This window comes from Anomaloglossus baeobatrachus, chromosome 4, assembly GCF_048569485.1.
Source record: "Anomaloglossus baeobatrachus isolate aAnoBae1 chromosome 4, aAnoBae1.hap1, whole genome shotgun sequence".
NCBI classification, from domain to species: domain Eukaryota; kingdom Metazoa; phylum Chordata; class Amphibia; order Anura; family Aromobatidae; genus Anomaloglossus; species Anomaloglossus baeobatrachus.
Genome location: NC_134356.1, coordinates 308,061,540 through 308,088,447, shown reverse-complemented (window position 1 = coordinate 308,088,447; position 26,908 = coordinate 308,061,540). Strand labels below are relative to the sequence as shown.

The following is a 26,908-nucleotide window of genomic DNA, read 5'->3' as shown; positions in this document are numbered from 1 at the left end:
GTAGTTGCCAAGTGTTTGTGTAGGGCGCTGTAAATGTTCTGGGTGTTGTCTGGGTGGGGGGGTGAGAGTGGTGTTGTTTGTGTGTTGCGTTGTTTGTGGAGCGCTGTGTGTCTGCAGCGTTGTGTGTGTGTGGTGCTGTGTGTGTTGCACGGTTTGTGTGGGTGTCTGTGTGTGGGGTGCGTGTGTGTGTTTTGGGGGGAGGTATGTTTTGTGCAGTGCGTGTGTTGGAGGAGTAGTCCTCGGGAGAGAGGAGTATAATAGGAGGAGTAGTCCTGGGGGGAGGGGAGGATAATAGGAGTAGTAGTCCTGGGGGGAGAGGAGGATAATAGGAGTAGTCCTGGGGGGAGAGGAGTATAATATGAGGCGTAGTCCTGGGGGGAGAGGAGGATAATAGAAGGAGTAGTCCTGGGGGGAGAGGAGGATAATAAAAGGAGTAGTCCTGGGGGGAGAGGAGGATAATAGGAGGAGTAGTCCTGGGGGGAGAGGAGTATAATAGGAGTAGTAGTCCTGGGGGGAGAGGAGGATAATAGGAGGAGAAGTCCTGGGGGAGAGGAGTCTAATAGGAGGAGTAGTACTGGAGGTGAGGAGTATAATAGGAGGAGTAGTGCTGGGGGAGGTGTCTAATAGGTGGAGTAGTTGTGGGGAGAGAGGAGGATAATAGGAGGAGTAGTCCTGGGGAGAGAGGAGGATAATAGGAGGAGTAGTCCTGGGGAGACAGGAGGATAATAGGAGGAGTTGTCCTGGGGAGAGGAGTCTAATAGGAGGAGTAGTCCTGGGGGAGAGGAGTCTAATAGGAGGAGTAGTACTGGAGGTGAGGAATATAATAGGAGGAGTAGTGCTGGGGGAGGTGTCTAATAGGTGGAGTAGTTGTGGAGAGAGAGGAGGATAATAGGAGGAATAGTCCTGGGGAGAGAGGAGGATAATAGGAGGAGTAGTCCTGGGGAGACAGGAGGATAATAGGAGGAGTAGTCCTGAGGAAAGAAGAGTCTAATAGGAGTAGTAGTCCTGGGGGAGGAGTCTAATAGGAGATAGGAGGACAAAGGAGATCGGGCAACGTTGCCCGATCTCCTTTGTCCTCCTATCTTGTATGCTATTTGGAGTAGGCTCTTGCCCTAGGGGGTCCCCATTTGTGGCCTCCATGGAGTTATAAGTATCATGGCGATATTGTTATATCGGAGTCTAATAGGAGTAGTAGTCCTGGGGGGAGGAGTCTAATAGGAGGAGTAGTCCTGGAGGTGAGGAGTATAATAGGAGTAGTCCTGGGGGGAGGTGTCTAATAGGTGGAGTAGTCCTGGGGAAGGTGTCTAATAGGTGGAGTAGTCTTTGAAGGGGAGGAGTCTAATAGAAGGAGTAGTCCTGGGGGGAGGTGTCTAATAGGAGGAGTAGTCCTGGGGGGAGAGGAGTATAATAGGAGGAGTAGTCCTGGAGGTGAGGAGTATAATAGGTAGAGCAGTCCTGGGCGGGAGGTGTCTAATAGGTGGAGTAGTCCTGGGGGGAGGTGTATAGGTGCACAATGTGTGCAGGGGGCATGGCCGAGTGGCCAAAGTGTGCGGGGGGTGTTGCCGAGTGGGCAGTGTGCGGGGGGTGTGGGAAAAGTGTGCGGGGGGTGTGGCCGAGTGGGCAGTGTGCGGGGGGTGTGGGCAAAGTGTGTGGGGGGCGTGGCCGAGTGGGCAAAGTGTGTGGGGGCCGTGGCTGAGTGGGCAAAATGTGTGGGGGCGTGGCCGGGTGGGCAAAGTGTGCGGGGGGCGTGGCCGAGTGGGCAAAGTGTGCGGGGGCGTGGCCGGGCCGAGCCAAGTGGGCAAAGTGTGTGGGGGCGTGGCCGAGCGGGCAAAGTGTGCGGGGGGCATGGCCGAGCGGGCAAAGTTTGCGGGGGGCGTGGTCGGGTCAAGCTGAGCGGCCAATGCGTGCGGGGGGCGTGGCCGGGCTGAGCAAAGCGGCCAATGCGACGGTTGTCACTGTAATGACGTCATTTTGGAGCAAGACAGACAGACAAAATAAGGCAATTATATATATATATATATATATATATATATATACACACACATAGATAGATAGATAGAAAGATAGATATAGATATTTATATATATATATATATATATATATATATATTTTACAACAGTCCTGAAATCAAACAACAGATCATGTATTCAAGATTTCATTTATATTGAATAGGTGATCACTCCACCTAATCAATACTAAAGGAAATCCTGAAAACTTGATCTGTTCAGGGTCCTTGAGGACTAGCTTTGAGAAACACAAGGCTGTGTTTAAATTTCAGGATTATGGTGATTTTTCTTTTGGCTTTTTGAAAAAAGTAAAAAAAAAAAAAGTACCACTTTTTGTGACACATAAGCCATGGTTTCAGGATTTTGGTTTTGTGGTTAAAAATAGCACTGAGGGGTTTAAAGGGAACCGGTTGCCAGATTTGGCGACTATAAGCCGTGTCCACCACCAGTGGGCTCTTATGTGTTCTGGAATTATTATTATTATTTATTATTATAGCCCCATTAATTCCATGGCGCTTTACAAGTGAAAAGGATATACATAAAAACTAGAACAACAATCATTAACAGTACAAAACAGACTGGTATAGGAGGAGACAGGACCCTGCCCGCGAGGGCTCACAGTCTACAGGGAATGGGTGATGGTACAATAGGTGAGGACAGAGCTGGTTGCGCAGTGGTGTACTGGACTGAGGGCTATTGTAGGTTGTAGGCTTGTTGGAAGAGATGGGTCTTCAGGTTCCTCTTGAAGCTCTCCACGGTAGGGGAGAGTCTGATGTGCTGAGGTAGAGCGTTCCAGAGTATGGGGGATGCACGGGAGAAATCTTGTACGCGATTGTGGGAAGAGGAGATAAGAGAGGAGCAGAGAAGGAGATCTTGTGAGGATCTGAGGTTGCGTGCAGGTAGGTACCAGGAGACTGTATATAAGAGCCCAGGCTGCTGTGTAGAATGTAAAAAACACTTTTATTATATGCACCTAAGGGGCAGTCCAGCCTGATGTGTATTGCTGGTCTCCGATCTGGCGCCTCCTCTCTGCGGCAATCGCTGTCCTCCTTCTTCTGAGGTATGTGTGCATGATGCATCCTATGTCATGCATACTAGCCGGTATTGCGGTCCTGCGCAGGTACACTGTGATCTGCGCCTGCGAAGTGCCGCAATGTCAGCTTGTGTGGATGACAAAGGACATGTCATCCATACTGGGCTGGGTACAAGAAGCACAAAGATTGTAGCAGAGAGGAGGAGCCAAACCGAAGAGCAGCGACACCCATCGGACCAGACCGCTCATTTGGTGCGTATAATAAAAGTGTTTTTTACTTTTTAAGCTGGTGGCTTACGATACTTGCTGGATACAACTTAAGGGCTCATGCGCACGTAACTGCTGAATATTCTGCAGCGATTTGACAGCACATGTGCGTTTCAAATCGCTGCAGAAATACTGCATAATGGATGCAGTTTTATTTGTACAAAAAAGCCGATTTCATGTGCTCTGGCCTGGCTGCTGCCCCCACCATAGACAGAGTGGGAGCTGCATCCAGAACGCACGGAATAATTGACATGCTCATTGTATGAACGCACAGATTTAAGTCAAAATTTTAGCACCCAAATCGCTGCGTTCATAAAAGCAACGTGAGCATGTATCATGCAAAATCTACATAGATTGTGCAGGGGACATAGGATGCATGCATTTACACTGCAGAGCAATACACAGCGTAAATGCATGGAATTACGCAATGTGCGCACGAGCCCTTATTCTGAAAGTTTTTGTGCAAGTAAAAGAGGTTTAATTTACAATTCCAGATGATGAATTACATTTCATAACAACAATAAAGTTACTATTCTGCATCTATATGACAATGTGCGTTCTCACAAACATAAAACTGGTGCCTATATGCTTCCGACCGATTTGCAAGGAAATTTGGAATTTAAAGATAAGCATTTAAATCTACAACAAAACTGTCCATAGGATAATTACCTGTGATCAGATTGATGGATAGAAAGAATAACACCTGAATTTAGAACACTCTGCTTCAAAGTCACCAACACAGTGAATTCATGCTTATTCCTCAGTTTCTGAAAAAGTTGTTCTGCTGAAGCGGAAGAAGCTTTTAAATTTCTTGAAGAATCTAGAAGACAGAAGAAACATATCGTTTTCATTTTGATGTTTCACAACAATCTAACAGAATCAATAACCTCGAAGTTTACAGTCCTGTAAGGTATTTAATCCATGAAATTCTCATTGACCACGGTTGTATTGATAGAACACAGTCACACAACTACAATGTTAGCCGCTCTCAGAGTTAAACTTGAAAGATTTGCTTAAAATATTGATGACCTGCTTTTAGCCATCACACATTTATTTGATAAAAGATTCATAGGTCCTAGCTAGGGCACCATTAAGGCTCACACACCGTTCATAGGACTGTTTTTGCCTATATTTTTACATTACATTTTTATTTTTATCAATGTATAATACTTCCAGATTACTTATCTCACAATCATATTAAAGAGTGTTATACAGGGTGAACCAAAAATAGGTGGGATAGGGTTTGTTATAGGGGTAGTATTAATTCATGACTTTCTGGCAGGCGGATGCAATCTAGTAAGATCATGCTGAACGATCCAATAATTTTAGTTAACATTATGTGGACTGATGAAGCTTCTTCCAAATTGTCCGGTCATATTAAGAGGCATAATTGTATTTACTGGTGTAGTGTAAATGTACATATATCATTAGAGCAACAACTAAACCAGCCTGGTGTCACTGTTCGGGGGGTATTTCAAGTTCTGGTGTTTTAGGGCCAAGTTTTATCACATGCGATAAGAATCTCAAAATTCTAATTAATCAATTTCTGTCCACCTACTTTTGGTTCACACTGTATAATAGAAAAATTGACGGGAAAAAGGGAAAGAGGATGGTTATTGGAAAGACTAGACATATATGAAATACAGAAACAATTTAAGCTTACATTGTTAAAAAAATATCAAAATAACATTAAAGTCATACATATTGTTCTTCTATGATTACCATTACTACACAGAGATATCATCCATTAAAACAATACTCAAGAGGCACAACCTCTGAGGGTGCGAGATTTTTGCCAAAAATTTGTGCTGATGACAAATATTTCTCCCCATTATTCCATACACATGAACACTCTACTTGACCAAGTGTTCATGTGCTCTCTAAGAGGAGAAGAGGTCGAGCAACTGCCAAATATCTCTAATAGCGACTTATCTAGTTGGAGAACAAATGGATTGTGCAGTTGAATACAAATTGCCCAGTGCTTGTCTCCCCTGACACTATTAGTTATAAGGGTTGTCACCTACTTAGACAACTTTTTCTCCATCCCTATGTTTGCCCCCAACAAAATAACATCACCTGTACTTATCTCAGATCCAGTTCCAACGATGTTGGCATTGGCTCTCCTGGGGTTCATGTGACATTGTTATGTCACGCAATCCCTGTAGTCAACCAGCACTGATTTCACTCTCCTCTCCTACAGATGTAATTAGAAATCGGGAAGTAAAGAGAAGACAGCGGCAGCTCTCACTTCCTCTTGATGTTTTGAGTTGTCCAAAGAAGAGGAGAGAGAAGCTAATGTTACTCAAGCCCCAGGAGGGCTAAAGTGGACACTTCTGAAATGGTGCAGGCACCAGAATTGAGTATACTAGTTGTTATTCTGTTGAGCGGAAACATAGGGATTGAGATAGGGTTGTCCAAGTAGCAGACAACCACTTTAATGGAGACTTGCAAGATCACCATACATATTAGATGGCTGGCCAATTACACCAGTATCGTAAGGTTTGGCTGGCCTTAAAGGGAACCTGTCACCAGATTTGTCGCCCATAAGCTGCAGCCACCACGAGTAAGCCCTTATATACAGAATTCTAGAGTACTGTATATAGGTGCCCAGGAAGATCTTTAGAACATAAAAAACGCCTTTTGTTATACTCACCTGCTGGGCTGTTGGGTCTGATGGGTGTTGCTGGTCTCAGTCTGGTGCCTCATATCTTTTTGCAATCACCGTACTCATTCCCTGCTCTGCATGGATGACGTGTCCTACATCATCCACACAGAACCCTCCATTCTGCTACTTGCACATTTCTCTCTGCCCTGCTGAGAGTAGCTCAAAGTATTGTAGTGCGCATGCACAGCCATTCTTTGACCTTTCTCAGTGCCTGTGCATTACAGAACTTTGCTCTGCCTATAGCAGGGCAAAGAGAAGTAAGCATGCGAAGGAGAGCAATGGAGGCCTCTGTGTGGATGACGTAAGGTGTGTCATCCACAAGAAGCAAGAAGGAGGATGGCGATCGCAAGACAATATGATGCCTCTGACTGAGAGCAGTGACGCCCATTGGAACGGACCGCCCCGCAGGTGAGTATAATAAAAGTTCTTTTTTAACGTTCGACAGAGCGGCCTGGGCTCTTATATACAGTATTCTGGAATGCTGTATAGAAGGGCTTACTGGTGGTGGCCGCAGCTTATAGGGGACAAATCTGGTGACTAGTTCCCTTTAATCTACACTGTGTGCAGAAATATTAGGCAAGTTGTATTTTAGAGGATTTGTTTTATTATTGATCAACTACTATGTTCTCAATCAACCCAAAAGACTCATAAATATCAAAGCTTAATATTTTTGGAAGTTGGAGGGGTTTTTTTTAGATTTGGCTATCTTAGAAGGATATCTGTTTGTGCAGGTAACTATTACTGTGCAGAATTATTAGACAACTTAATAAAAAACAAATATATTCCCATCTCACTTGTTTATTTTCACCAGGTAAACCAATATATCTGCACAAAATTTAGAAATAAACATTTCTGACATGCAAAAACAAAACCCAAAAAAATGAGTGACCAATATAGCCACCTTTCTTTATGATGACACTCAACAGCCTACCATCCATAGATTCTGTCAGTTGCTTGATCTATTTACAATCAACATTGCGTGCAGCAGCCACCACAGCCTCCCAGACACTGTTTAGAGAGGTGTACTGTTATCCCTCCCTGTAGATCTTACATTTATGAGGGACCACAGGTTCTCTATGGGGTTCAGATCAGGTGAACAAGGGGGCCATGTCATTATTTTTTCATCTTTTAGACCTTTACTGGCCAGCCACACTGTGGAGTAGTTGGATGCATGTGATGGAGCATTGTCCTGCATGAAAATCATGTTTTTCTTGAACATACAGACTTCTTCCAGAAACTGGCAGTAGGTCTGGGAGTTGAGCTTCACTCCATCCTCAACCCAAAAAGGTCCCACAAGTTCATCTTTGATGATACCAGCCCATACCCGTACCCCACCTCCACCTTGCTGGCGTCTGAATGAGAGTGGAGCTCTCTGCGCTTTACTGATCCAGCCTCTTGCCCATCCATCTGGCCCATCAAGAGTCACTCTCATTTCATCAGTCCATAAAACCTTTGAAAAATTAGTCTTAAGATATTTCTTGGCCCAGTCTTGACGTTTTATCTTATGTTTCTTGTTCAAAGGTGGTCGTTTTTCAGCCTTCCTTACTTTGGCCATGTCCCTGAGTATGGCACACCTTGTGCTTTTTGATACTCCAGTAATGTTGCAGCTCTGTAATATGGCCAAACTGGTGGCAAATGGCATCTTGGCAGCTTCACACTTGATTTTCCTCAATTAATTGGCAGTTATTTTGTGCCTTTTTTGCCCAACACGCTTCTTGCGACCCTGTTGGCTATTTGCCATGAAACGCTTTATTGTTCGGTGATCACACTTCAAAAGTTTGGCAATTTCAAGACTGCTGCATCCCTTTGCAAGACATCTCACAATTTTGGACTTTTCAGAGCCTGTCAAATCTCTCTTCTGACCCATTTTGCCAAAGGAAAGGAAGTTGTCTAATAATTAAGCACACCTTATATTGGGTGTTGATGTCATTACACCACATCCGTCCTCATTACAGAGATGCACATTACCTGATTTACTTAATTGGCAGTTGGCTCTCAGCCTATACAGCTTGGAGTAGGACATGTATAAAAATTATCATGTGATCAAAAAACTCATTTAGCTAATATTTCTGCACACAGTGTAATGTGTATGAGTATTACGATCTTAAGTCCAACACATTAAAGATTAAGACATGTCTGAAAAACGAAAATAAACTTGAGCAAATCCTGGTCAAGTGTATGCTACCTATAGTAGTTTACACATGATGGCACTAAGGCCCTGTGTGCACACTGCGTTTTTTGCCGTGAATTTGCATGTTTTGCTGCAGAATTGGTGAAGTGTTTGTCCATAGCCTTCCTGCAGTCCTTCCCCAGCAAAGTCTATGAGAAATCCAAAATTCTGTGCGCACACTGCGTTTTTTTTCTCTACAGGTTTTGCTGAAGAATTTCTGCAGCAAAAAAAAGCAGCATTTCACTTCTTTTCTACAGGTACCTGCGATTTTACCCTGTGTTTTGCCATTGATAATGGTTATAAACCGCAGGAACAAATCCACGACAAAACCGCAACAAACCGCAGTAAAACCGCATGCGGATTTTGGGTGCGCTTTTACTTTTATATCAATTTCTTAAACAAAATACGCACCCTCTAGCAGAATTCCGAACCTGTGGCAGAAAAACGGACGCAAAATCCGCATGCGGTTTTACCGTGGTTTGATGCGGTTTTGTTGCGGATTTGCCGCGATTTTGTCCCTGCATTTTTTAACCATTTATCAATGGCAAAACCTCAGGTACCTGTGGAAAAGAAGTGACATGCTTCTTTTTGCTACAGAAATTTTGCAGCAAAACCTTTAGGGGAAAAAAACGCAGTGTGCGGACAGCATTTTGGATTTCTCTCAGATTTTGCTGGGTAAGGACTGCATGAACTTTATGAATAAAAACCACACGGATTCTGCAGCAGAAACCGCAGTGTGCACACAGGGCCTTATTGTCCAGAGGCACACTGTGTTTTTTGCCGCAGATTTGCTGCAAAAATGGTTCAGTTTATGTCCATAACCTTCCTGCAGTCCTTCTCCAGCAAAATCTATGAGAAATCCAAAATGCTGTGTGCACGTTGCATTTTTTTTCCTTACAGATTTTGCTGCAGAATTTCTGTAGTAAACAGAAGTATCATGTCACTTCTTTTCTGCATTTTTCCCTATGTTCAATGTTAAAAAAAATGCAGGGACAAAACTGCAGATAAAAACGCAGCAAGGCTATGTGCGCACGCTGCGTTTTTTTTACCACAAGGATGCAGCGTTTTTATCTTTGTGGTGACTACTTTGAGCAGCGTTTTGGCTTTAGAAAACTCAGGAGTCCTCCACCTGTCAGGCTTCTACTGAAGTGAGCCGCCGGATTGGCGCTGACGTCACTCAGGTGATGTGCGGTGAGAACGCAAATCACCTGACTGAAGTCACTGCTGATCTCGCGCTCACTTCAGCCGCAGCCTGATTTGCGGTAACAGGTGGAGGACTCCAGTCAGGTGATGTGCGGTGATAGTGAAGTCCTCCACTTGTTACCCCAAATCTGGCCGCGACTTAAGTGAGCACGAGATCAGCGGTGACGTCAGTCAGGTGATGTGTGCTAAAGTCACCACTGATCCCGCACAACTCACTTCACTTGCGGCCTGACCCTCACAGAGAGCAGTCATGTTCTATGGCCGCTCGCTGTGATTGTCAGATGTGGCAGAGCTGGATGTGTCGTGGGACCTCATGTGGATTACGTCAGACCTGGAGGGGTGTTTGGTCGGTTAATAAAGTGGTGAAAGAAGGGGGTGGGTTGTGTTTTATTTTAAATAAAGGTTTTTTTGGGTGATTGTGTTTATTAACTTTCACTTACAGCTTAGTGTTGAGGGGGTGTCTCATACATGCCTGCAATCACTAAGGTAGGACTTAGAGGCAGCTATGGCTGCCATTAACTCCTTATTACCCCGATTGCCACCACACCAGGGTAATCGGGATGAGCCGGGTAGAGTCCCAGGACTGTCACTGTCACAATATTAGCTGCTGGCTGATATTTTTAGGCTGGGGAGCTCCCCACAACGTGGGGCTCCCCATCCTGAGAATACCAGCCCTCAGCTGTGTGGCTTTACCTTGGCTGATATCAAAATTGGGGGGGAAGGCATGCCGTTTTTTTAAACTATTTATTTTACTGCATGATATAGACCCGCCCACTGGCGGCTGTGATTGGTTGCAGTGAGACAGCTGTCACTCAGCGTGGGGGTGGGTTTGCCTGCAACCAATCACAGCCACCGGTGAGCAGAGAAGGAGTGAATATGTTATGAGCCTAATGAGCGGCCGGCTCCAGAAGATGAAAGAGCTGCCGCGGCAGCAGTGTGACAGCCGTCTAGTGATCGGTGAGTATGTAGCACTTGCACCCACCCCTTTGCGCCCGATTTTATTCCCCATAGACTTTATATGGGGAGAAGTATCTAGCCAAATATCAGCCCTCCGAAACGCAGGAACAAAATGCCAAAAGGATTGAAATGCTGCATCTTTGTGGTCCCCACAAAAACGCAGCTAAAAAAAACTGAACTGTACGGACAGCAAAAATGAACTCTCAGACTTTGCTGGGGAAGGAAATTCATGCAGTTTTTAGAACAAAAACACACCCAAAAAACGCACCAAACTGCGGTAAAATCGCAAGCGTTTTGGTGTGTTTTTTTCGCAGGTAGGTGCTTTTTTCTGCCAGAAGGTGCATTTTTCGCTGGAAAAACAAATCCGCAGTGTGCACACGACACAATAACAAAGTCTGTCTAGGCTATGTCCATAAATATACCATAAAGTATGAAACTCTGATAATTCTTCAAATATCAATACTTTTCCGAAATAGATATAGAGATAAGTAGACATAAAAAGCTTTTTATGTTAGATCTTTAAAAGTAACTATGTTTTGTTGGAAAATAGGTAACAAAATAAAAAGTTTAATTAATAGTGCACCAGATCAGCAGTGAAGGATCTTACTGTCCGCTATTGACTGGTGAAATCACTAGAGAAGGTTTTTGTTACAACAATAAACAGTGCAAATAATAATGTGCCCAGGTGGCTACTGTGTCTAAATAGATTGATAAGGGCTCATTAACATTAGCATCTTGGCCCAAACAGTTTTTAATTATAAAACATAAAAGAAAAGATAGCTCAAAGAATTCAATTGATTTCAGTTGAATTTTAACAGCTGAAAGAATGCCAATTTCTCATTATTTTATACCCGTAGGGGTGCCCAGAACAAAACATATTGAAGAAATTGATCTGCTGTAAAAAAAAAAAAAAAAGAGAAAGAAATAACAAAAGACGTGCCCCAAACAATGCAAACATTATCTAAAAACAGTTTATCACAATATTCTAGTAACAGGTACATTTGCTTTTAAGGATACATTTACTATATATACAGTATATAAAATAACAAAAACAATAAACATGAACAATAACAGATAATATATTAAAATAAATTAGAACACTATTTTTAACAGAAATGAACCCTCTAAAATACAAATATTTCTTAAAATCAGCTAATGGACAGTCATTAAAGCTGCAACAAGAGACATCTGTAGTTTCCATAATATGGCATTACAGCCTGTGTCATAATATATAGGATAGAAATGTATAATCTTTCTTATCAGTAATAATGTTGTAATTTATTTCATGTAAAGGTTAAAGGGGTTTTCGTACAAAGTACATTTTAATCAATAGATCTTGGACTTAAATTAATTTTCACAATGAAATATGTTAAAAAAATGCTCCTGTGCTGAGATGATCATATACCGTATTTTTTGGTTTATAAAACGCACCCCAAATTTAGAGAAAAAAAAAGGAAAGAAAAATAAAAAATAAAAAGAGGTCCGTCTTACAATGGTGGTCTCTTACCAAGGGGGGATGGCAGCAGTGGTGGAGCAGGTTGATGCTGCAGGTGGTGCGGCTGGCAGATGTCCCTGATGTTGTGAGGTAGACAGCCTCCAGAAACTGTAGGCAGTATGGCAAAGAAATCACGCCCAGAGTTGGTGGGTGCACAGATTGAGCTAATCGGCTCAATGACAAGCTGAGATCTCATCTGCGCACACACCACTTCCGGGCGCCATTTTCCTTAAGTCCGCTGCTGGGAGATCAATGGACTGGAGACGGCGCATCTGCAGATGAGATCTTGAGCCAAGAGATCCGTCTGTGCACGCGCCGCCTCTGGGCGCCATTATTTGAACCCTGCACCGCCGACATTTTCAAGATGCCCATGCCTCTCAGCTCACTGGACAGCTCGCACTACAGGCTCCACCACAGCACCTGCCTCCTGCGACCGCTCTCCACCACCTCCGGGTAAGGTGCATTCGGATTAGAAGACGCACACTTCATTTTCCTCCCAATTTTTTGGGAGCAAAAGTGCATCTTATAATCTGAAAAATACAGTAATCAAAAAAATTATTTTATAACCAATAAAAATAAAGCAGCACTCTGAAATGCTATATTTTGTAAACAATGAATATATGAAATTGGACTTATATTGCTGCTATAAAAACTACACTGAACAAAAATATAAACCCAACACTTTTGTTTTTGTTCCCATTTATCATGAGCTGAACGCAAAGATCTAAGATTTTTTCTATGCACACAAAAGGCCTTTTCTCTCCAACATTGTTCAAGTAAAATACAGTTAGGTCCAGAAATATTTGGACAGTGACACAATTTTCGCGAGTTGGGCTCTGCATGCCACCACATTGGATTTGAAATGAAACCTCTACAACAGAATTCAAGTGCAGATTGTAACGTTTAATTTGAAGGTTTGAACAAAAATATCTGATAGAAATTGTAGGAATTGTACACATTTCTTTACAAACACTCCACATTTTAGGAGGTCAAAAGTAATTGGACAAATAAACCAAACCCAAAAAAAAATTTTTATTTTCAATATTTTGTTGCGAATCCTTTGGAGGCAATCACTGCCTTAAGTCTGGAACCCATGGACATCACCAAACGCTGGGTTTCCTCCTTCTTAATGCTTTGCCAGGCCTTTACAGCCGCAGCTTTCAGGTCTTGCTTGTTTGTGGGTCTTTCCGTCTTAAGTCTGGATTTGAGCAAGTGAAATGCATGCTCAATTGGGTTAAGATCTGGTGATTGACTTGGCCATTGCAGAATGTTCCACTTTTTTGCACTCATGAACTCCTGGGTAGCTTTGGCTGTATGCTTGGGGTCATTGTCCATCTGTACTATGAAGCGCCGTCCGATCAACTTTGCGGCATTTGGCTGAATCTGGGCTGAAAGTATATCCCGGTACACTTCAGAATTCATCCGGCTACTCTTGTCTGCTGTTATGTCATCAATAAACACAAGTGACCCAGTGCCATTGAAAGCCATGCATGCCCATGCCATCACGTTGCCTCCACCATGTTTTACAGAGGATGTGCTGTGCCTTGGATCATGTGCCGTTCCCTTTCTTCTCCAAACTTTTTTCTTCCCATCATTCTGGTACAGGTTGATCTTGGTCTCATCTGTCCATAGAATACTTTTCCAGAACTGAGCTGGCTTCATGAGGTGTTTTTCAGCAAATTTAACTCTGGCCTGTCTATTTTTGGAATTGATGAATGGTTTGCATCTAGATGTGAACCCTTTGTATTTACTTTCATGGAGTCTTCTCTTTACTGTTGACTTAGAGACAGATACACCTACTTCACTGAGAGTGTTCTGGACTTCAGTTGATGTTGTGAACGGGTTCTTCTTCACCAAAGAAAGTATGCGGCGATCATCCACCACTGTTGTCATCCGTGGACGCCCAGGCCTTTGAGTTCCCAAGCTCACCAGTCAATTCCTTTTTTCTCAGAATGTACCTGACTGTTGATTTTGCTACTCCAAGCATGTCTGCTATCTCTCTGATAGATTTTTTCTTTTTTTTCAGCCTCAGGATGTTCTGCTTCACCTCAATTGAGAGTTCCTTAGACCGCATGTTGTCTGGTCACAGCAACAACTTCCAAATGCAAAACCACACACCTGTAATCAACCCCAGACCTTTAAACTACTTCATTGATTACAGGTTAACGAGGGAGACGCCTTCAGAGTTAATTGCAGCCCTTAGAGTCCCTTGTCCAATTACTTTTGGTCCCTTGAAAAAGAGGAGGCTATGCATTACAGAGCTATGATTCCTAAACCCTTTCTCCGATTTGGATGTGAAAACTCTCATATTGCAGCTGGGAGTGTGCACTTTCAGCCCATATTATATATATAATTGTATTTCTGAACATGTTTTTCTAAACAGCTAAAATAACAAAACTTGTGTCACTGTCCAAATATTTCTGGACCTAACTGTATATCTTTGTACAGTGTTAGCCAGTAGAGATAAAAACAATTTTTTTATTAACATTGTTCACAAATTTGTCTAAATCTGTATTAGTGGGCAGTTCTCCTTTCCCGAGATAATCCATCCACCTCACCGGTGTGGTGTATCAAGATGCTGATTAGACAGCTGTAAGGTGGATGGATTATCTCGGCAAAGGAGAAGTGATCAATAACTCAGATTTGGATAAATTTGTGAACGATATCTAAGAGAAAAAGGCATTTTGTGTAGATAGAAAAGTCTTAGATCTTTGGATTCAGAGAAAAATTCATGAAAAATGGGAACAAAAACAAAAGTGTTGCCTTTATTTTTTGTTCAGTGTATGTTATAAAATTAGGGGTTTTTCTGGTTATACGGAGTAGTTGTCTCAGCTTGCATCTGTTCACACTTGTCTTATTCTTGAATCAGTTTTTGAGATAATCTTATCAACCGTAAACACATCCAATTGTGGAATTTCATTTTATTCCAAGAACTTTAAATTAAAATGTACTTTGTTCATGGGATAACTCCTTTAAGTATGAAGTACTACTTCTATGTTTATTTTAATAGGAGGAATTGCTATTAGATAAGCGACTTAGGTCAGCGGATGATCATCCTCCTGCCTATTCAAGACAGTAGCATTAGAATGTCATGTCAGTGATGATGTCTCCCTCGGGTGCAAACACTGTCAGTTAAAAGGTCAAGATGGTCAATACTGATCACTGAACTATGCTGATCAATGACTCTTTTCATATAGTAAAAAAAAGACAGCTAGACAATATTTAGGACAGTGAAAAACAATCCTTACTTGATTTCAATTGATCGAGCGCTGTCAAATATTTAAGACTATTACTAATAGCTGAATGATTAGCCAAAGGCCTAATATTGATCACTGAAGGACATTATAAATACACTGTTGGTAAGGATTACAATACAAAGTATTGGGAATGTGATAACACATAACCACAAATGCACCTAAGTTTTAGATTTCAAGAAAGGCAAAATAATTTCAGAAAATCACATGCCGGCTCAGCATTGGACATGGAGTTTACTATCTTTGAAAAAACTTTACTACCAGACTAAATTTAGGTGGCACATAAATCTGTTAAGGTAATGCCATGATTCTTTGTAATTGTGACTCTTTGACATTCAAAGTCAATGTGAAAAAACAAAAAGGGAAGATGAATTTGACAAGTTTTACAGACAAGTTAATTACTAGCATACGAGCACTCGTATGTTGGGTTTGGACTTGGAAGTAGATTAGATTATCCTAATGCAAGGTTACATTAAAGGGGTTGTCCACTACTTTGACACTGATGGACTATCCTTAGGATAGGTCTTCAATATTTGATTGGCCATGGTCCAACACCCTGCACCCTCGGTGATTGCTGTTCACAGTCCCAGTGTCGGCAGTAGGCAGCCGGAAATGCTTTGTTCCGGAGTAGCTCAGTCTTATGATTGTGGTCGTGGCTGGCTACTGCACATCCGCCTCCCATTCTAATCAATAGGGGGCAAATGTGCAGTACATGGCCTTGGGCCCACTATCAGAAGACGGAGCAGCGCCGGAATTGAGAATTTGCAGCTACCTGCTGCCACCGCCAGGACCAAGAACAGCTGATTGGCGGGGGTGCCGGGTGTCGTCCCCCGGTTGATAAGACATTGATAACCTATCCCAGGGATAGGTCATCAATGTCAAAGTAGTGGACAACCCTTTTAATTTAAGCACCTGGATTATAAATGTGCCTTTTATACTTTTTTTTACCTATATATTTTTTTATGTTTCTTTCTAAATGGCAGCATTTATCCTATTCAGGGTAAATTCGCAGATTCATATGGTCCACAGAAAAATTCTACTTCTATCATGAGTGGTACTAAACGATCAGCTTTCCTAGCCGATTTCTAGACATAATGTTAGCTTGGTCTTCTAATGTTATGCCTTCCATTTTGAGTATGATGTGCTGCCACATTTAGATGCTCCTGTTTATATACCTTTGTAATGCTTGGTTAAGTAAGCCCTGATGCATACATTAAATATGATCCTTTGGTACTGATTTGCCTAACAAAGGTCAAAAGAGCATTTTTTTTTTTGCCTCCGCCTGGCTGCTCTCTCTTGGAATTTCTCTATTTTTTAATACTTGGAATATTGCAAAAGACACTTTATACAGAGCCAGTCATAAAACGTATACTGTTAAAAAACATACTACAGTATATCCTGAACAGGAAGCCCATGAATGATGGATTTTACTATATTGCATCTAATAATAAAGTATAGAAAGATATGGGAATATGAGTGCATAGTCAGCTATTCGAATTAAAGAAATCTCGTGGATTTTTATCCCAATAGCTAACAATGCACTCATATTCCTGTATCTTTCTCACTCTTATTATCACTGAATGGTCTTTGGACATAGATAAGTTATAGGGAATCTGTCAGACTGCTTCACACTCCCAAAACTGTTTAGGCTCTGTGCGCACTGGGAAGTGGAATTTTCTTGAGAAAATTCCGCATGCCCTCAAAGATTACCGCACCCGCGGTAAAAAACCGCCGGAAACCGCACCCGAAAACCGCATGCGGTTTGCCGCGGTTTGCTGCGGTTTTACCGCGGTATTATTCGCGGTATTGCCGCAGTTTTGCCGCGTGCGGGTTGGGATGTGCTTTATTGCATTCAATGCAATAAAGCACATTGAAGAAAAAAAAAAAAAAAAAAAAAAAAAGTCATTTAATTCTGAGAGTAGATAGACAGAAGAATAGATAGAGGGATAGATAGACAGACAGAGGGATAGATAGATAGAGAGATAGAGGACAGATCGCTGCATTTCCCACGGTCGGCAGTGAGTTCACATTACCGACCGTGGGAAATGACCGGTAATTACCTCTGCTGCTTTCATTCAGCCTGTCTGTGACAGTCGCGGCTGGATGGAAGCAGCGCTGGACGTCGGACCTGGATTACGCCGGAGCTTTGGTGCGGGAGGGGTTAATAAAATGGTGAACGAGGCTTGTTTGTTTTATTTAAAATAAAGGATTTTTCGGTGTCTGTGTTTTATTCACTTTACTTACGGGTTGATCATGTCAGCTGTCACATAGACGCTGCCATGATCAAGCCTGGGGTTAATGGCGGTGGTCCCCCACCATCATTAACCCCTTGTATTACCTTGTCACCACTGCTACACGGTGGCAAGAAGAGCCGAGGACACGCCGGCAGTGCCGCATATTGCATGCGACAGTGCCGGGGCAGCTGCGGCTGATATTCTCGGCTGCGGGAGGGGGAGTGAGGCGGGGGACATTACCCCTGCCCCTCTCCCTCCCCAGCCTGAGAATACCGGGCCGCCGCTGTGTGCTTACCTCGGCTGGAAGGTAAATATGCAGCGGAGCCCACGTTCTTTTTTTCCTATATTTCCGTTTTCTTTCTATGTATGTTCTATGTGTCTGTGTCTATGTGTTCTATGTCTGTGATGTCTGTGTGTCTGTGATGTGTGTGTGTTTACTCTGCACGGCTTCCTCTTCCTGTAATGACATCACTTCCTTGCAAAACCGCAAGCAAGTGATGCACATTACCGGAGGTAAACCGCGAAATACCGCAGGGAATAACGCAGGAAAACGCAGTGAACCGCACAGAATTTGCTGCCTGCGTTATTCCCTGCGGGATTTCATGATTAACATTGAGTCAATGGAGGGAAATCCCGCAGCGATGTGCGGAAAAGAAGTGACATGCACTTGTTTTTGCTGCGGGATTTCCGCAGCAAAACACGCAGCTGTCAAATTCCGCCCAGTGCGCACAGGATTTTTTTTCTCCATAGGCTTTGCTGGTGATTCACTGCAGAGATGTTATCAACATTTTCTGCAGCGAAACATGCAGCAAATCCGCGGCAAAATCCGCGAAAAATCCGGTAAGTGCGCACATAGCCTTAAATGGTCATGTTACGATCTAAAAGATGTCATCAATGCTCTTGTTGCTTAAGCTGTTGCTCCATGATAGAAAAAAAAAAAATCACTCTTTTAATTCCAAGACTTAAGTGCTCTGGGAGTGACAAAGCACTTCCCAAGTGTCTTCCTCCATGGCTCTATTCCATGTCCAGACCCACCTTTTGCTGACAGCTGTCAACCAAACACAGGAAAGGGGGTATAGGGTGGTTATTGGGCCAGGGCGGTAGAGGCTTGGAAAGTGATTTTACACTCATAGAGCACCTAAGCTTCATTTGCACAAGAACTACAAAAACTGAAGGATTTTTTTAAGTCAGCGAAAAACAGATTGCATTAGTAAAATTGAAGATGACATTACCTATCAGAGTTCAACAATGCCACATAAACAGTTACAGGGGTGGATTGTGCTAACAGATTCCCTTTGATGTACAATACTAAATATTTCAGAAGGATTTTGCTACCTCATCTGAGAGCAGCAACAACTAGCCCAGTACTGGGAATAAGATGCACAAAACTCCCAAAATTCCTAAAAGATATATATTTTTATTAATAGTTAATTAAAAGTAACAAATTGGATACAAAATTGGCAAAGAGTCCTCAATCAAAGACAATTCACACAATAATCTGCCGGTAGTATAAATTGATGAGAGAACGCATAATTATACAATTTGTACAATAACAATTATTATTGGAGGAAGGATATATATATTAGTCACCCATACTCATTATATTTCACATTTGTGATGAATGGTTAAAACATATTAATACATATCAATGCCTGGGATAATACACCCCTTAATTACAAAATAATTACAATTAATCATGCATTATAATTATTTTTGTATACCTGGTTATAATAATCTCAGGTTGTTACATAGCAGATACTGCAGTGAATCTAGCTATATAAAAAGGTTTTAAAAAACTATGACCACTATGCTGACTTTTATATGTATTTATACATTGTATTAATTGCATATAAATCCATTTCAACCACCAATTAGTCTGTATTGCACAATATTAAAGAGCAGTGCCTGTGCGACAAAAATTACACGAGTCCAAGACCCTCCATTATGCACTAGAAACTACCAAACACATGTAGGTGAATTAATCCGCTGATGACTACTATATTAACCACCAACCCATGTGTGTGTATCTACGGCTGCTATAATCAAAGAAAAATGCTTGTGTATGCTCTGACATCCTATGAAAAAGAAAGGTGGAAACGCACATTGGGACTCACTCACACTATCATACAGGCTTATACTAGCACTGTTTCCTTGATTAACTGGCCGTGGATACATGAGCATTTTTCTATAATTATAGACACCGTAGATACAATGAGCATTAGACTCATAGTATAAATCACAGTGATTTTTACTCACATGGGTTGATGGTTAAAAAAAATTGAGTTGGCTATAATGTCACACCAGGAGTGAGAGGACTCCTGGGGAGTGACGCCACACAAAAGGGAAATCCAGGGAAGCAATATAAAGGCACAGTTGCTAGGGAGAGGAGAGCAGGGTCACCTCCTAACACTCACCTAATCTAATCCCTGCACTCCTTAATGTCTCTAGACGGGTCCTTTCCCCCGTGCGCCATCACGGGCCTAAGCCCTGAAATCACCCTGACTTGTGAAAGCCAGTGAGATGCTGGTCTCACTGCTACAAAAAACAACACAAGGAAGGTAAGACAAACAGGTTCGGCAAGACAAAACAAATAAGACTCCATGGATTCTCCAGCAGGAAATTTCTCAGCTGCAACAGAAGCAAACACCTGAGCTTCTCCCAAGGCAAGTGGGCAGTCGAATATGAACTAAAGCCTGCATAGGGAGCAGTGGGGAAAGCATATTTATAGCAGAAGGGAGTAGCTGCAGCTGAGGTTACAACTACCTGTTAGATTACAGTAGGATGGAAAGGAACTTTAACCCCTTCAGCACAGGATGAAATTAAATGAGCTCCAACTCAGGGTAAACGACAAGCGGGCACTAAAGAGGATCTGCTCTCAACTATACTCTGTGACCTTCTGATCCCAGATTCCCCTGAGATCACATCAGGCCATGACACACTCAAGACACAAACATTGTGAAATGAGTTTTACTGATGTCTTCATGGCACCTCATGAAGAAGACAACCCCTTGGGAAATAAAGACAGTAACTTTTAAAATGAATCCACCTGGTTGCCTTGGGTACAGCTTTTGAATTCCTCTACAATTAATTTTCTCCCTGCTCTGTTTTATATAGGGCTTTTCTAGCAGGTGAATGCCCCCGCTGTGACAGCTGTATAGCTGAATAGCTCAGATATAAAAGGGATTGGTTTACACTATTCATATTATAGATTCTTTTTTTTATCAGGTTCATTTTTATTAACCACCAAAAACACGTAACACAGGTAACAGTCCCTTTGCCTACAAGTACAGTACAGAGAAAGTAATAAGACAGTCTTCTATCAGAAAAACATTTATATTATACAATAAAATAAATAGTGGACCTGCAGTCCACACCCATCATCAATACATGCTACAAGGTAGATGTTTCATTTTGGTATACTACCCATGACCTATATATGCCACATCATCCCCAGCCACTACATGTGTTTCGGAAATACATAAGACCACCCTAGTCCAGTAAATCATTAACCAGTTACAATGAGAAGGACCTGGTCCCCCATACTATCTTGCAATAGTGCCAGGGAGGGAAGACCTGGAGTATCCAACCATGTCCCCCAAATCTTATAGAATGTTTTCAGCGCATTTGTTTTAAGGTACACCCCCCCTCCAACCAAAGTATAGTGTTCACCCTTTCCCTAAGGTCTCCAATGGCCAGAGGAGCCAGGTCCAGCCAGTGGTAGGCCAACAGTTTCAAGGCCTGATATAGGAGTCATGTGATACCGACCGTCGCTGGTGAGCTAAAGTCCAATACCCCCTCCAGACAACCAAGGATACATGTGACAAGCCTTGGCTGCAATTGTATACTGAACACTTGCTCAATGAGGGCTAATACTGCCTTGCAGTAGTCCTTGATATTCTCACAGGACCACATCATATGCAGCAGATTGGCATTTTCCCTCCCATACCTAGGACAAAGGTCATCTGTCCGAATCCTTATCTTATGCAATAGACTAGGTGTCCTGTAAACTCTATGCAGTAGAAATAGCTGTGACAGTCGTTGACTTTAAGATACAGCCAGGCTCGGAGTCTGAGACAGGACCTCATCCCATTGTTCATCTGTCATAGGGCCTAAAGCTGGGTTCACACTAAGCGACAGCGACAACGACGTCGCTGTTACGTCACCATTTTCTGTGACGTAACAGCGACCTTGTAAGTCGCTGTTATGATCGCTGCTTAGCTGTCAAACACAGCGACGCAGCAGCGATCATAACGTCGCTACATGGGCAGAGAGCAGGGAGCCGCGCACCTCTTAGCGTTGGCTCCTTGCTCTCCTAGCTACAGTACACATCGGGTTAATTAACTGAGTGCAGCTACATGTGCACAGAGCAGGAGCCAGCACTAGCAGCAAAGCAAGAGCGGCGGAGGCTGGTAACGAAGGTAAATATCGGTTAACCAGGGAAAGGTCTTCCCTTGGTTACCCGATGTTTACAGTGGTTACAGCTTTCCGCAGCTGCCAGATGCCGGCTCCTGCTCCCTGCTCGCTTCATTTCGTCGCTCTCTCGCTGTCACACACAGCGATGTGTGCTTCACAGCGGGAGAGCGACGACGAAAAAATGAAGCAGGACATTCAGCAACGAGCAACGACCTCACAGCAGGGGCCAGCTCGTTGCTGGATGTCACACACAGCGACAGCGACGGGACGTCGCTGCAACGTCACAGAAAATGGTGACGTAGCAGCGACGTCGTTGTCGTCGTCGCTGTGTGTGACACCACCTTAAGTCCCTCTCCCAATTTTCTCTGGCTTGCACAGGGGATTTGTCAAGGTATCTAGGTAACATCACTGTATATAGCCTAGAGATAACACCGTAGGAGCGCTCAGATGTCAGCAGGTTCGTAAGGGTGTGATTCCATTCTATACTAATACCCGCATGGTGTGTTTGTGTCTCATAGGCGTGTTGGAGTTGTAGGTACTGATAGAAGGAACTGTGCAGTATGCCAAATTCTACCTGAAGCTGGTAAAAACTCTTAAGTGCGTTGTTTTATAGTATCTGGGAAACCAAATATACACCCCTATCCACCCACATCCTCCAGCCCGAAAGTTTCTGTAACTATAATAGTCCGTGATTATGCCATAGGGGCCACTATTCCGTTGTTCCTAATATTCCCAGCAATGCCTTCCCTCTATCCCACACCTTGAATAACAGAGCTAACGTCAGATGTAATGGTCTATTTTTGGGAACGTATCCCGCTTCCAAAAAGGCCGCTGGGTGTCTCCATCTTGTAAGGCTCTTTACAAATTTTCTCCCAATGTCATATGTGTCGTCCTTTCCCCGCCCCTAAAATGCTGCAATTGCTCTGCAATATAGTAGATCCACGGGCTAGGGACTACAAGACTTCCCTCCTCCTTCCCTCTCTGCAAAGTCTCAAGACGAATTCTGGCTTGTTATTTTTTACACAAGAGTTCCCGAAACAAGGTGTTAATTTTAAGAAACAATTTCCTGTGTATCCATATCGGGGCATTGTGGAGGAAATACAGAAGTTTAGGTATCAGCATCATTTTAAGTGGGTTTACTCGGCCAGTAAGGGACAGCGGGAGTCGGCACCAAGCATCTATCTTGTTTCTAAACTGAAGCAACATAGGCTCTAAATTTAGAGTATAATAATCCTGTGGTCAGGCACTAACCACTATCCCAAGATATTTAAATTTATCTACCATGAGGATTGGCAACCCTAGAGTAGCAAAGTTAGGTGGGAGCTGATCTATAGGGAGTAAAGCTGACTTTCCCCAATTTATTAGGAGCCCAGATCATTTCCCAAATTCCTTAATAATGTTAACTGCTGGACCTATTGACATACCCACCTCTCTAAGATACAATAACAGATCGTCTGCATGTAGGGATGCCTTATGCTCCAAGCCACCAATATCAAACCCCTCACACTAATAGAGGTGTGGAGCATAGCTGCCAATAGTTCGATTGCCACTAAGAGCAATAATGGAGAGCGAGGACAGCCTTGTCTTGTGCCCCTAGCCAAACTCTATTATACATTTATGTTATTTTGTGAATCATATAAGATCAATGATGTTTCTTTATGTAAAACTTTTGGACTGATGTGCATGAAAATCTCAGATCACACCATGAAATTTAGCAACAATACACAATTAACATAATTTCAATTACATTGCTTCGTCATTCTGGTGTGTATTTGGATAACTAAACCTATTCACTGTGGCCTAAATTCATCACAAGAATTCTGGTGTAAATCTCTAATAAATTCCATCAATTTATACAACTCAGAGTTGAGTAAAAATGTTGTGACTTTTGGTGTTTGGATGCCAGTTTTGCCAAGCTCCGCAAAACTAGGCGAAGCTGGGCGGGATGGGGGCATGAATCCACAGCTATTCTAATTCACCAGTAAACTACTGTCTACATGTTACACTTTATATGTCAACTATGTTCTCAAAGTATCTTTCTAATTAAATAGTATTCATGGTCATTGACTATTGGGACACTAAAGAAGTAATAGGCTTTAATATATTTATGATTTACAGCCAGGTAATCCCTAAAATGCTGTAGGCACTCATGTAAATCAAAGTGTAGATTCATTCTTGGTATGTTGTTTAAAAGTAGTCAAGTTGCAAATCATTGAAAAATATAAATTTCTATTACTTAACACTCGTATATTTAATGGTGCAAATTTTGTCACCACATACCTTGTTGAATTTATTAGGGAAAATGCTGAATGTAAAGCTATGTGTAAAAACATAACGCGCAAATTACATGACATATGTCGCGGGCGGAGGAGGGGACGCCGCGCTCCCCCACTGCTGCTCGGGTCCGGCTGGCACTGCGGCTGCTGCGGCCTGCCGCTGCTCGGTGGCTCGAGCGATGGGCCGGATCCCGGGGACTCGAGCGGCGCTCCTCGCCCGTGAGTGAAAAGGGGAATTGGTGCTTTGGGATAGTTTATTGTCCGTGACGCCACCCACGGTTGTGGTGATTTGTTAAATCCACCGCTGCTCTGTATGGGGAGCCCGGGAGTGATGGTATGGAGCAGCCAGTTGTTGATGTACCCCTCCGTGGGTAGGGGTTGTGGTGCTCCCGGGGCCCGGTGATGGGATTGGAATGGTGGACAGGCGGGTATGGGGCCTGTGGAGGTGCAGGGGCGCAGGGGCAGCGCTGTGCCGCACGGCACGGAGGTACTCACTCAGCCAGTAAACACGACACAGTTCTCGGTAAACAAACGGCTGGTTGGACGGGTCCCTCGGACGGTTACTGTGCTGTGGTTCCCTGCAGTTAGCGGTGATGGTCTCTTCCCTGCACCTATGTATTGTTGTTTGGTAGCGATGGGTTCCCACCGGTAACCCGCTCCCCAGCTTGGATATGAGCCGGAGGAGCTCCACTCTTGCCCACAGGCGCTGGCCCTGGGAAACTGGTGCCTTGGCGGTGGCGGTGTCTCCCCTTAACAGTTGGACTGTTGCCTTCAGCGGGACTTGGTTGTTGGGAGACAGTCGTCCCCTTCACTGACGGATTTGGCAAATTCGGCGACTCCTAGCCTTGCCGGGATCCGAAAGGCCCCTGCCCTGGTGCTGACTAATCTTCATATACCGCTCCGGTACCGCCGGGTCACCACCCGTCCACGGTCCTTTCGGCAACCTCCAATCAGTCTCGCCTGCAGACAGTCACCGCCGTCTGCCAACCTTGCTGTCTCAGTCCGGGGCACACACCCGGACCAGTTTCAGGCTTTACTACTCTCACTTTTCTGTCACTTCAGCTTTTCTCTTTAGCTCCACTACCACTTCACCTCCTTCTACGTTCCCTTACTTTTCTTAACCCCACTGTTTACTCCTTCACTTCCCTTGCTTAACTGCCTGGTTCTCCCGCCTCCAGGACTGTGAACTCATCGGTGGGCGGAGCCAACCGCCTGGCCCACCCCCTGGTGGGGACACCAGCCCCTGGAGGAAGGCAACAAGGATTTTAGTTTTGACCTTGTGTGTACCTGCAGGGAATGTGGGGTGCATGTGATGTTGTGACCTGTGACCCCTGGCTTGCCCAGGGCGTCACACATACATGTAGTTTTTAGTATAAAACTTCAAGAAAATTTGAAAGATTGTTAATTAAAACACTACTACAATTTTATTAAAAAGCCCTTTTTGATTTTTCAGTTTATTTATAACTTTACTGACATAAATTGATAAATGTACAGTTTAGAACAAATTCGGGGAGATTAACAATGCAAAATGAGCCAAAATGATGCTCCAATTTGAACTAAAAATTGCCACACATACATTGTACCACATTTATTATGTGTTTTGTGCTTAGTAGGAAAGTCAGTGTTTTTATAGAAAAGATGTGTGGCTTTGGGTGCAAGTTTCTGGTGTTAAGCCAACTAATGTATCTCAAATTTAGACAAGGCGGCCTAAAAGATGCACCAAAATTTATCATACTCTGTAATAAATTTGGGGCATTTTCAGACTGTATAGTATAAGTTTATATTGTCAAAAAATGTAAAAGTTTTGTAGATCTGCATCCAAAATTTTTATTTACATATAAAATTGTCTAAAATAACAATTGTTACCTGTTGGGACCAATTCAAGCTCAGCTTTAATTTCTAAATGGTAACAAAGATAGTTTTTATATTTGAAAGTTTTAATAAAAGCGTCCTATAATGTGTTGTAACCAGGCCTCAGCGATCACGGTGCGTTGTGACAACTCAAGCTGGTCACGGCCGGAAGTCCAGTTTTAAAGACATCAGTACATGACTGCGGAATGAAGAAGCCCTTGGCTCAGAACAGACAGACAGAGGACATCAGGTGTGTCGGCACAGGTTACCAGGGCGGTATTAAGTGTTTTTTTTACGCTTTAAATTTATTATGCTCTTCATGGAAAAGATTTCATGGCAAAACTGGATTCATTTCGTAAATTTGCATTTCATTAGATCTGCTCATCTTGAATGACCGTTAGTGATGAGCGAGCACTACCATGCTCGAGTGCTTGGTACTCGGTACACGAGTTGTGCCCATCCAAGCATCAACTGCTGGTTACAAGTATAATGGAAGTCAATGGTGACCTCTAGGATTTTTCCTGAAGATTTCCCAAAAAAATGCTTAAATCTCCATTAACTTCCATTACACTCTAGTACTCGAGTTCCACCCATCCGAGCGTCCAACCTCTTGTTACAAATACCGAGCACCCGAGCATGGTAGTGCTCGCTCATCACTAATGATCATCAATTTCATAGTAGGTTGGAATAATCATTAACTGAAACACAAAGACCTATGTAGGAGGCTTACAACCAAGTAAAGAACAGCCATCCTCTGCTACAAATGTGAGGTTTAATTTCACAAGTAATACACCATGTCAGGATTGAACACATCAACATTACATAAGGTAGTCGTACTACATTATCAAGGTCCCAACGTCACTGCTCAGAAATACAGGCAGATATTTATCCATTATGCAGTACCATCTGGGAAGTTTCTGATTGGCTCTAAATTTATTCTGCATCAGTATAACAACTGCAAACATCCAAGCAATGTCATTCAGATCTATCTTCAGCATAAAGAAGAACAATGAATCCTGGAAGTAATAATATGGCACTTCCACAGCCCTGATCCCAACATCTAGTCTGTCTAAAATTACATGAA

At 43.0% G+C, this 26,908-nt stretch overlaps 1 protein-coding gene across 1 annotated transcript in view; it reads right to left on the bottom strand.

The window, feature by feature from the left end:
- Positions 1-26,908, bottom strand: part of NELL2 (neural EGFL like 2) — a 461,689-nt gene that overhangs the window by 341,959 nt on the left and 92,822 nt on the right. Inside the window, exon 3 of the mRNA XM_075344966.1 lies at positions 3,976-4,126. Within this exon, the coding sequence (XP_075201081.1) occupies positions 3,976-4,126 (151 nt within the window). The remainder of the gene's footprint in view (positions 1-3,975; positions 4,127-26,908) is intronic.